Source organism: Meles meles, chromosome 17, assembly GCF_922984935.1.
Source record: "Meles meles chromosome 17, mMelMel3.1 paternal haplotype, whole genome shotgun sequence".
Lineage (NCBI taxonomy): Eukaryota > Metazoa > Chordata > Mammalia > Carnivora > Mustelidae > Meles > Meles meles.
The window spans coordinates 65,806,773-65,818,620 of NC_060082.1; the positions used below are offsets into that span (position 1 = coordinate 65,806,773).

General features: G+C 39.2%; 1 protein-coding gene across 4 annotated transcripts in view; it reads left to right on the forward strand.

Moving 5' to 3' along the window:
• Positions 1 to 8,540, forward strand: part of VAMP4 (vesicle associated membrane protein 4) — a 50,754-nt gene extending 42,214 nt beyond the window's left edge. For 3 of the 4 annotated variants that reach the window (XM_045982108.1, XM_045982109.1, XM_045982110.1), the window contains 3 exons: positions 1,038 to 1,117; positions 3,721 to 3,772; positions 5,963 to 8,540. In XM_045982108.1, coding sequence (XP_045838064.1) covers positions 1,038 to 1,117; positions 3,721 to 3,772; positions 5,963 to 5,991 — 161 coding nt within the window. In that variant the 3' untranslated portion in view covers positions 5,992 to 8,540. The remainder of the gene's footprint in view (positions 1 to 1,037; positions 1,118 to 3,720; positions 3,773 to 5,962) is intronic. The other variant, XR_006815477.1, reaches the window with a different exon arrangement.
• The last annotated feature ends 3,308 nt before the right edge of the window (positions 8,541 to 11,848 follow it).

Sequence of the window (11,848 nt, forward strand, 5' to 3'; positions counted from 1 at the left end):
AGTATTGTTTCAGTGATGAAGGACTAAATACCTCACTCATCCTTGAAAGACTTATCGAACCACAAAACTTATTTAACCACTTTTAAAATTCGTTGTTTTACTTCAGGCCGTTTCACAGTTTATTTATCCATTGTCCTGTTAAACGTTTGAGTTGTTTCAGATCTTTTTCACTATTATCAGGTTTGTAGTGGGCATGCTTGCACATGTCTCCTTGTATGCGTGTATGAAAGTTTTCTCTAGGGTCTGTAACTAGGAATACACAGCTGTTTGTTTGTTTTTTTATTTATTTATTTTTAAAGATTTTATTTATTTATTTGTCAGAGAGAGAGAGCTAGCGCACAAGCAGGCAGAGAGGCAGGCAGAGGCAGAGAGAGAAGCAGGCTCCCCGCCAAACAAGGAGCCCGATGTGGGACTCGATCCCAGGACTCTGGGATCGTGACCTGAGCCGAAGGCAGCAGCTTAACCCACTGAGCCACCCAGGCGCCCCTAAATTGCTGTTTAGTAGGAGACAGATATTTTCAGCTTCACTAGATACTGTCTGATTATTCAAAGTCCTTAGATCTCTGCCGGAATTTATTCTTAGTAGCTGTATATGAGAGTTCCTACTGTTCCACATCCTCAATACAACTGATACTGTCCCAGCAAAAATAAATAAATTTCATTATTTTACTTCAAAATCAGTCACTTTTTGTATCTTCTAAAAATCTGACCTTTTCTACATGCCAATTTTTTTCATAGGTGTGTCAAATATTTTAATTTTTAAAGAGTATTTTCTTACCAGAATTCAAAAGTTTATGTGAAAGCATTGAGACCCTGGGAAAAATAACCTACAGTCATTTTTTGCTTCCATGCCCCCCCCCCACCCCAGTACAGATTTCCAGAGTTTGTGGGTGGAGGAAAGGGAGGATGTTGTTTTCATGCTTAAAAGGGACTACATTTGCCGGAGTAGAAATTAATATTTTCTTGTCTTTGTGTGACTAGATAAAAGAATCCTGTTATGTCGTTTAATCCTTCTCTCCATCCTCTATGTGATATAGAAAGCTTATCGGATAACGCAACTGCTTTTAGCAACAGATCCAAACAACTCCGAAGGCAAATGTGGTGGCGTGGATGCAAAGTAAGTCAGAACCCTGAGTAAGTTGCCCAGCGTCTCAGGGGGTCTTCAAAGGCTAGAGGGCCTCTGGATCTGAAGCTCTTGAGGACGGAACTACCATTGCCTTGTTTATAATAGCTGCCGAACTTGGGACATGCTGGGACTCAGCAAACATTTGTTGAATTAATAGCTTTGGGGACAGGAATAACTAAAGGAATCAAGCAGTCCCACCTTTTATTAGTAATTTAGCTACTTATACTCTTACTACTTTGTAAGAAGTATAAATTTTTAATGTTATTATAGTACCTTTTTGGAGCAACTTAAAGTGTTACAGAGATATTAAAAAGATGGAATGGAAGCTAGAGAATGGAATGGAAGCTAGAGAAAAATACAGTTTTCTGTCAGAAGGGAAAAAAATAAAACCAGTTTATACGTCAGAATCCATTATGACAAATGAAGCTTTGAAAAGTTTCACTGTGTCCTTTATTATTCCAGAGAAACAAGAGAAATGTTTAACTGGGAAGAACATGAGAATATATACATTAATAGATTTTTGCAAAACATTTTATAGAAATGAATTTGCCTCTTAAATACGTCTAAGCATTAAACAGCAAATGTTTTGTCTACGGCCGTACCACCCTGAACGCGCCCGATCTCGTCTGATCTCGGAAGCTAAGCAGGGTTGGGCCTGGTTAGTACTTGGATGGGAAACAGCAAATGTTTTAAGATTTTTATCGTGAATTTCATGACACATGAGCAATTTTTTTCCTCCCAATTTTTGAGTTTGTTGAAAATCTTAGACATAAACTCATTGTTTTTAATCTCTCATTTTCAAGCTTAATGATAACTTTATAAACTTGATGTTGCCTTATGCTGAGGATTTCTTCCAAGAATTTCCTTGGATTTACTTTTGTCTCTTGACCTGTTGAATCAGCTTACTTTCAGAAATAGAACGGAGGAAAGAATCAGGTTTCATTGTTCCCCTTGTCAGAAATTTTAATTTTGGCTTAAATTTTTCTTTAAAGAATAAATTTCCCCTAAGTTTTCCATTTTTATAGATGTTCTCTACTCTGTAGTCTGATTTAGAAGACCAAAGGGTCCATGAGCCTCTCACTTCCTTTCCCCGTACACACACGTGACCCATTCACGTAGTCACAAAAAGACGACCATAATGTGCGTTTTGCCTAGCTTTTCTTAGCCATATCTAAATCAGATCAGAGAACATTATGCCTTTTTTTTAAACAGTATGTTTTTAAGGAGAAAAATTGAATTATATTTTTAAATTACATTTGGATTATATTTCTGAATAGTCCCTATATCACTGCCATTTTCTGGATTGACTTAGATGAGTTAGGAAAGGATGAGGACAGGGATATAAGGACAGAAATCAGATCAGAGGTTGCCAATGGCTAAGAGTAGGAAGATGGATACTGACTAGAACAGGTCGTGAGGGAGCTTTTTGGAATGATGGAAATGCCTTACGTTTGACTGATGGTGGTGTTTGACAACTATACATTTGTCAAAACCCACCAAAATGAACTTTAACAGCGTGAATTTTACTCCAGATAAGGTATATTTCAATAAACCTGACTTTAAAAATAAGTGAACAAAATTATCCAATAGGTGAGGTGGGAGAATTTCAACATTGTTTTGTTACCGTAATTAATAATTTTAATAGGCACCTGTTGTCCAAATTGCAGAGCTTCCATGTGTTCTCTTAGGCAGTTTGTTCTTGTCATAAATGTGATGCCACTAAAATGTTACCAGTAGCTCTAGTTTAGAAACATTAAAGCTGCTCCTGGTCGCTGTTTCTGATGCTCGTGTGTTTATTGTAGTGGGTATCTTTCTTTTAATCAATGAACCGTCTTTAATCAATTGTCTGAAATGTTTGATAAAATCAGACTTGCATTTGGATTCATCAGGAAAATCAAACCAATTTATAGTTTATGCATTTTAGGATTAAATGAGGAATGTGACAATTTTATAGAGAGCTGTGAGCTGAGAATATTAAGCAGCTAAGTACTATCTTAAGGTTTCTCCTCTCAACTGTGAAACTGTCCAGGAGTGCTCTTAGACAAGTTATTTATTAAATCAGGTTATTAAATGAGGACTATATCCTCAAAATGGAGACAACAATGCCAAGAAAGAAAGTAAGGGCGCAAAAACTAATAGAATTCTCATATACTTGGAGACGCAGTGCTATAAAAAAGTGCCGCCTTATGCGGAGAGAATGAGTTACATTAGATGCCCGTGTTACTCCTCGTATCCTGACACTTGTGAACAGAGTTGCTAAAATTTCATACTTTTCTTGGCCTCATATTAGAAATAAGCACGAGAAATCATAGACACAGTGTTCAAGCCAATGAAGGCTTTGATTCTTACTGTTTACTGTGCAGTACAGCCTTGAACATAAAATCCAGGCAGAAACTCCTGAATCTGGGAACTCTGATTATTTATAAAAAGATGCAAATAGTCAGCAAGTTCACATGAGAAGAAACTGGACAAGCTTTCAAGGGATAAGCCTATTCATTGATGAGTTAGTATAATGTAATAAAGAACAAATATTTTTGGCTTTATTAACAAGTCAAATATTAATACCTATCTTAATGCCTTTTTGTGTCCTGTAGATAAAAGCCATCATGGCTTTGGTTGCTGTTATCCTTTTGCTAGTGATTATCAGTAAGTATTTACTATATTAGTAATTTGGGGCGGTATCATTTGTTTTAGAGTTCATTCTAATTTCTCTTCTTTTTGGTTGGCCTAGTTTGATTATGTCAGGACTGAGTAAAGACTTCTGACCCAGATCAGGACCTCTTAACCTACTAGGGTCTGTGGATCTCTGAAAATGTCCTTAAATTGTATGAAAGATTGTATTGTGAATATGCATATGCACATTTTGGGGGGAGAGAGTCTGTATCTTTTATCAGATTCTCAGAGAGAATCCTGCCTACTCCCCCAACACACACACCCACAAATCCAGGGCTGAGCTTTGTTCTGGGCCAAAGGCGGCAACTGTTACATCGATCTTCTATTAACTTCAGGTACGGAAGTTTTAAATTTCATAATACTGTGTTTGGAGGACAAGTCCAAATAGATTTTCTCCATATGATGGATTTTTGTTGTGTTCTTTTGGTTTGGTTTTAGATTTGAACTTGAGTTCAATCATTAAAACTTAACTCTTGGCTTCTCTTTTTCCCCATAATGTTATTAAAGTTAGATCATTTTTATTACCTCCTTTTCTCCAAGGCCTCTTTACCTGTGTTTATCGGGATTTTATGAAGATATATAAAGTGTCTCAAATTAACCATTTGAAAAACTCCATGGTGATACTTTTTTCTTTTTTAAAGATTTTATTTATTTATTTGACAGAGCACAAGCAGGGGAAGCAGGAGAGGGAGAAGCAGCTCCCTGCTGAGCAGGAAACCCAGTGCGGGGCTCCATCCCAGACTTCTGGGATCATGACCTGAGCCAAAGGCAGACACTTAACCGACTGAGCCTGAGACTCTTTTTAAACAGGAAAAATTTGTTCGTGGATTGTGTGTTTGTAGCTTCACCCAAAACACTGATGTGCAAACCAGAAATCAGTCCTGGAGGTCCTTCCCTGATTGTTGGCAGCTGTGTGCAGAGCAGTTAAAAATCAGCCTCCTGCGGTGTATGTTCCCTACTGATTGTCTAAGCAGGCTGTGCTCTGCCTTTCTAGTTTCAGCTCTCATAAACAAGTCTTTCTAAGTCTATTTAGTGCCCCATTTCTCACATTTTTGTGCATTTTGTCGTATGAGTTCTCTGTTGAAAGTGGTCCCCAAGCTCGTGTTAAGTGCTGGCTGACATGACTAAGCTCAAGAAGGTAGCGATGGGCCTTCCGGAAAACACCTGTGTTCGACAAGCTTCATTTAGGCATAAGTTATAGTGCTGTTGGCCAGAAGTTCAATGTTCACGAATCAACAACATATATAAAGGTTCTCTTTGAACAGAAACACAAGGTTATAGATGAACTGGTTGACAAAAATGTAACCAGAGGCTTGCAGGAATTTAACCCTGTGTTTTCTGTAGGAGCGAGGGTTTATTATTCACTAATGGAGTATTTGTGGTGACTTTATAACTACTGTACATTCCAAGAATCAACCATATATTTATGGTGGATAATTTGGAAAATGTGGAATAAAGTATAAAGAAGAAAATAAAATTCAGCTGTAATCCTACTATACAGAGATAGCTACTGTTAATACAAGTATCATGTATACATCAAGTTTTTCCTATTAAGATATTAAGCATGTTTTTAAAAAACTAATATACTTTAATATTATTTAATAACCTGTGAAAATATGTTTAAAATCTTTAACATTTTAAAAATATTGTAGCAGCTGTATGCTATAGTAATACCATAATCTGTTAGAGCATGTGACTCTTGGTCTTCGGGCTGCATCCCATGTTGGGTGTGGAAATCATTTAAAATCTTTAAAGAATTAAAATGCCAATATTAGACATTTAGTTTGTTTTATGATATTTTTGCTTATCATTCCCATTTGTTATCTTTCATCTCGGATAAAAGTTCCTCCCTGGGACTCCTGGGTGGCTCAGTCAGTTAAGCGTCTGACTCCTGATTTCAGCTCAGGGCATGATCTCAGAGTTGTGAGATGGAGCCTTACGTGGGGCTCCGAGCTCAGTGCTCAGCAGGGGGGCTGCTTGAGATTCTCCCTCTTCCCCTTCCTGCCTGCCCCATGTACACACGTTCTCTAAAATGAATAAATAAAAAGCTTCTTCCTCATTACCTATTTCCAAAAGTAGACTGCTACATTTAGGAATACTGTTTTTAACGTACCATCTGAATCTGATTTTGACGTGTTCCTTTTTCACTTTTTTCTCTTGCAGTTCTTACAGTCTTGAAATACCGTGCTTGATTTGGTGACAGAGATCTTCATTACACAAAATCTGGGACAACAATAATAAAAGATTGCTGCATAATTTAAATGAAACTTATGTATATAACTTTCAAAACTTCTTTTTCAAGAAACTAAGAGGCAAGTATCACTTCAAATTGGAACATTGAGAATGTTCAGTTTTCTTCTTCCCTTCGAACAAAATGTGTTTTTAAAAATTATGTTTAAGGCAAAGATAAACAGCCTCTCTTTTGTCGTATTCCAAGGATCTAATTTGAAACTAGATACTTGCCAGTTCATTGTTTGTACATGGAATTAAACAGCGATCACAATATTTCATACTGTTACTGTAAGGACTTGCATTATTGCATCGACATGGGGGTCAGACTGGGAGTCCAGAAGCCTATGTAGAGGACTAAAACATGCATAGCCGTTCCATCAATATTTGCAAGATTCTTCTCACATTACGATTGCTTTGCAAGCAATTTCCACATGTTTATGGGTGTAACAAAAGCTAAATGTAAATGTTGCTGCCTTCAGCTAAAACTAAAACATTCCAGTAAACCTATTTTTGACTGTAAAAGGGAATGTGTAGTAATTTTTTGGCATATGGATTATGGAAATGGAAAACTTAAACAATACAAAAAGCATAGTATGGCACCATAAAACTGGAGATAATAAAATTATTGGAGAACATCATTGGAGTGTTTGAAAATGAACAGCATGGTCCAGTCTGTTTCCAGTTAGCCTCCAATAAGGAGGAACCACACCTAATGTGAGTAAATGAAATCCACAGGTAACTTATTCTCTAACCTTACTTTGATAGCTTCCCTCTTTAACTTCAACTAGTCCCTCTGCCAGAAGTGCTCAGAGTAGCAAAATCATCTGCTTAGAATTTGCTACTTTTGCATTTCCTAATCATCTCCCGAGAGATGCATGTTGTATAGTCAGATGTCAAATTAGCCAGTAGTGATGCATCTAGAAAGTCAGGAGGTAATCATCCATCATCAGTAACCAAATAGCTAGAGTCACCATTAATTTAAATTTGTTTTTACAGCAATAAAATGTAATGTTAATGTTAAAATGTGCCAGCCTCCTTCTGTTGTTTAAACAAGTCAAAGTGAAAAGACATAGGACTCAAATGTGTTCGAGGAGGAAGCTTTATAATAAAATTGGATGTTCTACAGAAACTTGTGCACATGGATATGGTGACTGTATATATGTATTTAACTAAATTTGAAATGCAGTTAATAGAAGACCCAGTATTGAAACAGGAAAGACAAATGATCCTGTATAGGTTTTATTTCTTTGGTCATTTTAATTCAGAATGTATGAAACATAGACTCTGTTTTTGTTTTTTTAAAAATTCTACAGGACTAGTACTAAGAGGCAAAAATGTTCTATTTAAATGGAAAGAAATAAGAAGGGAGAAAGCACATTAGTAGCTACTCAAGACATCTGCAAGTTGCGCTAAGTTTGATAGTCTGATAACACTTCGAAGAAGATAAATGTCTTACACACAGGGGGTGTTGTCACTGGTCTCTCTACTCTTCGTAAATATCAATCAATGTAAATAACAAAAGAAAAATTTAGTCCTTTGACTAAATAGGATGCCCAAGAAAATGGGCATTTTTAGAATCTTAGTAGCTAATACAGTTCAGGAATGGAAATGTTTTAATGGGATGGACAGAATCAGTCCTAACCTATGCATGTATGTCTTTTATTTGGGATGGCACTAGACTCATCAGTGGTTAATTTTCCATTAGTTAGGAAAGAAATCTGGTTTTTCCATGATAGCAGTGAAGATGAAGATTATTTCTCAAAAAGAATCCACATTTCTAGTGTTTCTTTTAATAAAGTATTAAAATTATTTGTTTTAATGTTAACCATAAAAAATTACAATACCATATGTGTTATTTTCCTTGTATTTAAATATATGTGACTGCCAGAAATACTGGTGGCGAGCACGTCTCTCTGTGTTCTAGTGGTGACTTGGTACACGGTTTATCCTTTTGTGTTTCTTGGTCTTCATGAGTCCTGAGACCCTTAAAATGGCTGGCATGTTTATGACTTTACCATGGTAATCTTAGAGACACGAACTTCTTACAATCAAAAAAAAATATGTTGTTCAAATTGATGTCAGGCCTACCTTCCTTCCTTCCCTTAATCATTCTTTTTCTCATTCAGCTCAGATCATCCTGCACTTGAAAAATGAAGTTTTACCACTATCAAAACTATCATTATTTAACAGCAACGAAGATCAACAGAAAAATTCAAGTAGCTTTGTAAATACTAGTTGGTATCCAGTGAAAGCAGGTCACTATTTTTATAATGCCTGAAACATACCCTATGGTTTATGTTTAATTACTGAAGCCTATTGCCCTGTAGCAGTTTTTGTGATTATAACACTGACTGACTCCTTCTGATTATAACCCAGTGTCACTAGTGGTCTTTTGGCTTCTCCATCCTGATAAAGCTCACTGAAAATTGCCCTCCGATTTTATGAACTTGGGGGTTTCTTGATTCAAAGCAAGCTCAGTATTGAAAATGGGACATCTAAAATGGAGGAGGACTAATTAGTTCACAGCAGATAGAGAAATACACGGGTTAGCACCCTGCAGATCACTTACCATCCAAGCACTCCGCATTAGAAGAGAACGTCAGCACTTCTACGGCAAAATTGGACGTCGTTCCATTCTGTGTAGCAAGAGTAAAAAGAAACTGAAGTCTCCCGTGGTCAGTCCAGTCTTCAGCATCCTGCCCGGTCAGCTTTGTTGCCCACACTAACTCCCATCTACACCTGCGCGTGTCTGTACACGGACTAGAACACATGCAAGATGCTGTTTTTTTCATGCTGGGAAGGGATGCCATTACAAAAGGTCCTTATTGTATTGAGTCTTACCACGTCAAGGATAGCTAACTGTTCTGTTCAATGAGCCTGACTCTGTGTTTTCACAATGGGAATGTGACTGAAGTCAGTTCTATCTTTCTGAGTGTGGAGTAAGGGCATGCATCAGTCCAAAGGCATTTCTGCATTTGTTTTAGAATGTGTGGTAGTGCTTACATGGGCGCAGGAAATTCTCACAGAGCATTGTAAAGGCGCTGAGTCCGAAAGAGCTGAAAGTTGCCCTTCTCTCTCCATGGTGTAGCCAAACAGAACCATACATCAGACGGATGTGGGACTCAGGCTGTCTATAAGTTTGATTTGGTCTTACTCTTTCTCTGAAAATCAAGTAGAAATAAGGGAAGGGGACACACACTTTGAATCTGGCTCCTGTTATAAGAAGTTGCTTGGGCAGCACGGGGGGGTGGGGATGGAAAAAACTGCTTGGAACAGGTCAGTAGGAATTGAAAGGAAAGCATGACCAACCCAGTTAGAGTGGGTAAGTGGAAGCTTGTGAAGGCACAGATTATACCATATTTGTGTGTCTCCACAGCACCCAGCATAATGCTGGGGACCTGGCACTTTCCAGATCAGTGTACCTAGGAAACCACGAAGACACCCGTGTGCTAGTACGTGAGAATCCGCTTCCGTAGTCCTCCCTGCAGAGGTAAGCACATGATAGTGGCCTTTGGACTTTTTCAGGTGATAGTAGGGCTCTTTAACAATAATTGGGTATAGAAAAATCCTGATTTTATGGTATTCCATCAGGTTCTTTTCATTTGAGGAAGTCTCAAATAATGATTTGATTGCAAGGCTACAAAGTACATTGCATATTTCAGAGATTTTAGTAAAATGTTAAAAATCAAAGTATAAGGAAATTCAACCACTTGTTTTTTATGCTTTGGGTATGTGTTGTTTGAAATTCCACGCTCTTCTATTTAACCATTTTGAAAAGTGCCTTTGCTGTTTGAAGATGTATGGTGGAGATGAGCAAATGCGATGGTCCTGTGCCCTGGTCTCCAGCTTCTCCGCTCTTCATAACCACCCTTACCAGTGTTGCAAAGTTTAGAACCTTGTGTTCATGTCAGCTCTGTTTGTAGCCCCTCCATACCAAACAGTAAAATAAACTTTAATAGAAAACAAAATTAAGCACTTTGGCTTATTCAGTGTATTACTTGTTGCCTTACCTTCAAAGCGTAGCTCACGTAACATTTGGCTGATCGTGCTGATTTAACCCATCCCAGGTTTCAACGGAGTACATGATGGGGGAAAGAAGAGAAAGATAAAATATTCTGTCATCAAAAACCATGCCCAATGCACAGCCTGTTGATGGAATCAAGGAGGAATTTCCCTGTAAAATCATTGAGTCTCAACTGTGGACCAAACTGATGGGATACTCCAGCTTTCCCTCAGTCATGTCTGCCTGAAGAGAGGAAGGAGGACACATTCTCTTAGACTTACAGTGAGAAAATCTGGTGGAGCCCTCAGCTGCTTGGCGCTGCCCTTGGAGACAACCAGAGTGATGGCCGTGGCATCAACCTCCCTCCACCTACCTACACACTAAATTTAATCTTAATACCCCATGAAGGTATGGCCAGGGGAGGATATTGGGAACAGACTGTGCCCTGAGATGTATAGTCTCCACAAGTCAAGTGCTGTAGCTAGGAATGGACATGGGAAGCACCGTGGCAATTGCATTCTGAAAACGACAGAGTTGAATATAATCCAGTCATTCGGTGTGTGAGAGAACCAGTCAGGACCGTCCGATCGTCCCTGAGTCCCCCAGAGTCGCACTTGGTGAATGCCTATTAAATGCTAGAAACTACTGTCCGGCGTGTGAGCATCAGCCTGCTTTCCGGCTGCAGGCATAGGAAGGGTTCTAACTAGTCCCCACATGCACAGCTGAGCGGGGGCTGAGCACTTACCCTACATCTGGAGTAATGGACACCCCCTCCTCTGGGGAATCTGCCAGGACAACACACGTGGGGCCTGTGTACAGAGGGAAAGAGACTGCCCTCCTGGGTCATCGCCAGCAGCATGCAAATACACTCTTGTTTCTTCCCTCCTGATAACCCAACCAGTTCTTCTCCCCACTTGGCGCTCAGCTTCCACCTCATCTCTGCAACAGTCTTGGAAGACGCTGTCTATGTCTGCTGTCTCAAGTTCTTTCCCACCTGTTCCCTTAATCAGGTCAGCTGAGCCTTTGCTCGCACGCTCCACCAAACTTACTTTTTTTTTTTTTTTAAGATTTTATTTATTTATTTGACAGAGATCACAAGTAGGCAGAGAGGCAGGCAGAGAGTACCAAACTGACTCTTGTCGGAGTGGCCATGACCTCTGCATTGTGAGATCCAGGAGTCCACTCTCAGCCATCCTCGTCCCACCACAGCAGCCTTTGATGCGATCAATGGTGCGCTTCTCCTAATACAGCTTCCGGGGCTCCGTGTCTTCCTGCCTCCCTTGTTGCTCTTCTTCTCCCCAACTCTTAAGCTTGCACTGCTCCAGGAGTCCGCTCTCGGTCCACTCTCCACACGCACCGCACCCCCTGGAAACCTTTCCTCATCTTAGACTTCAAAATGGCATTTATGTGCTGATACCCCAAACTTGTGTCTCCCATTTGACTTCTGAATTTAGACTCCTCTAATATTCTATTTGACAGCTTTTTTTTTTAATTTTTTTTTATTTGACAGAGAGAGCATGAAAGCAGCAGAGGGAGAGGGAGAAGCAGGGTCATGACTGAGCAGGAAGCCCGATGCGGGGCTCGATCCCAAGACCCTGGGATCACCACCCGAGCGGAAGACAGATGCTTAACAACTGAGCCACTGAGGCACCCCTCTATTTGACATCTTCATGATTACTCATTTCAGAATTAAGTCCAAATCAAAATTCCAGTCTGCCCCCCCACCGAGCCACCCCACAAGCATTCCTTCCCATCTTAGTTGATGACAACTGAATCCTTCCACTTGCCTATGCCAAAAACCATAGAGTCACACT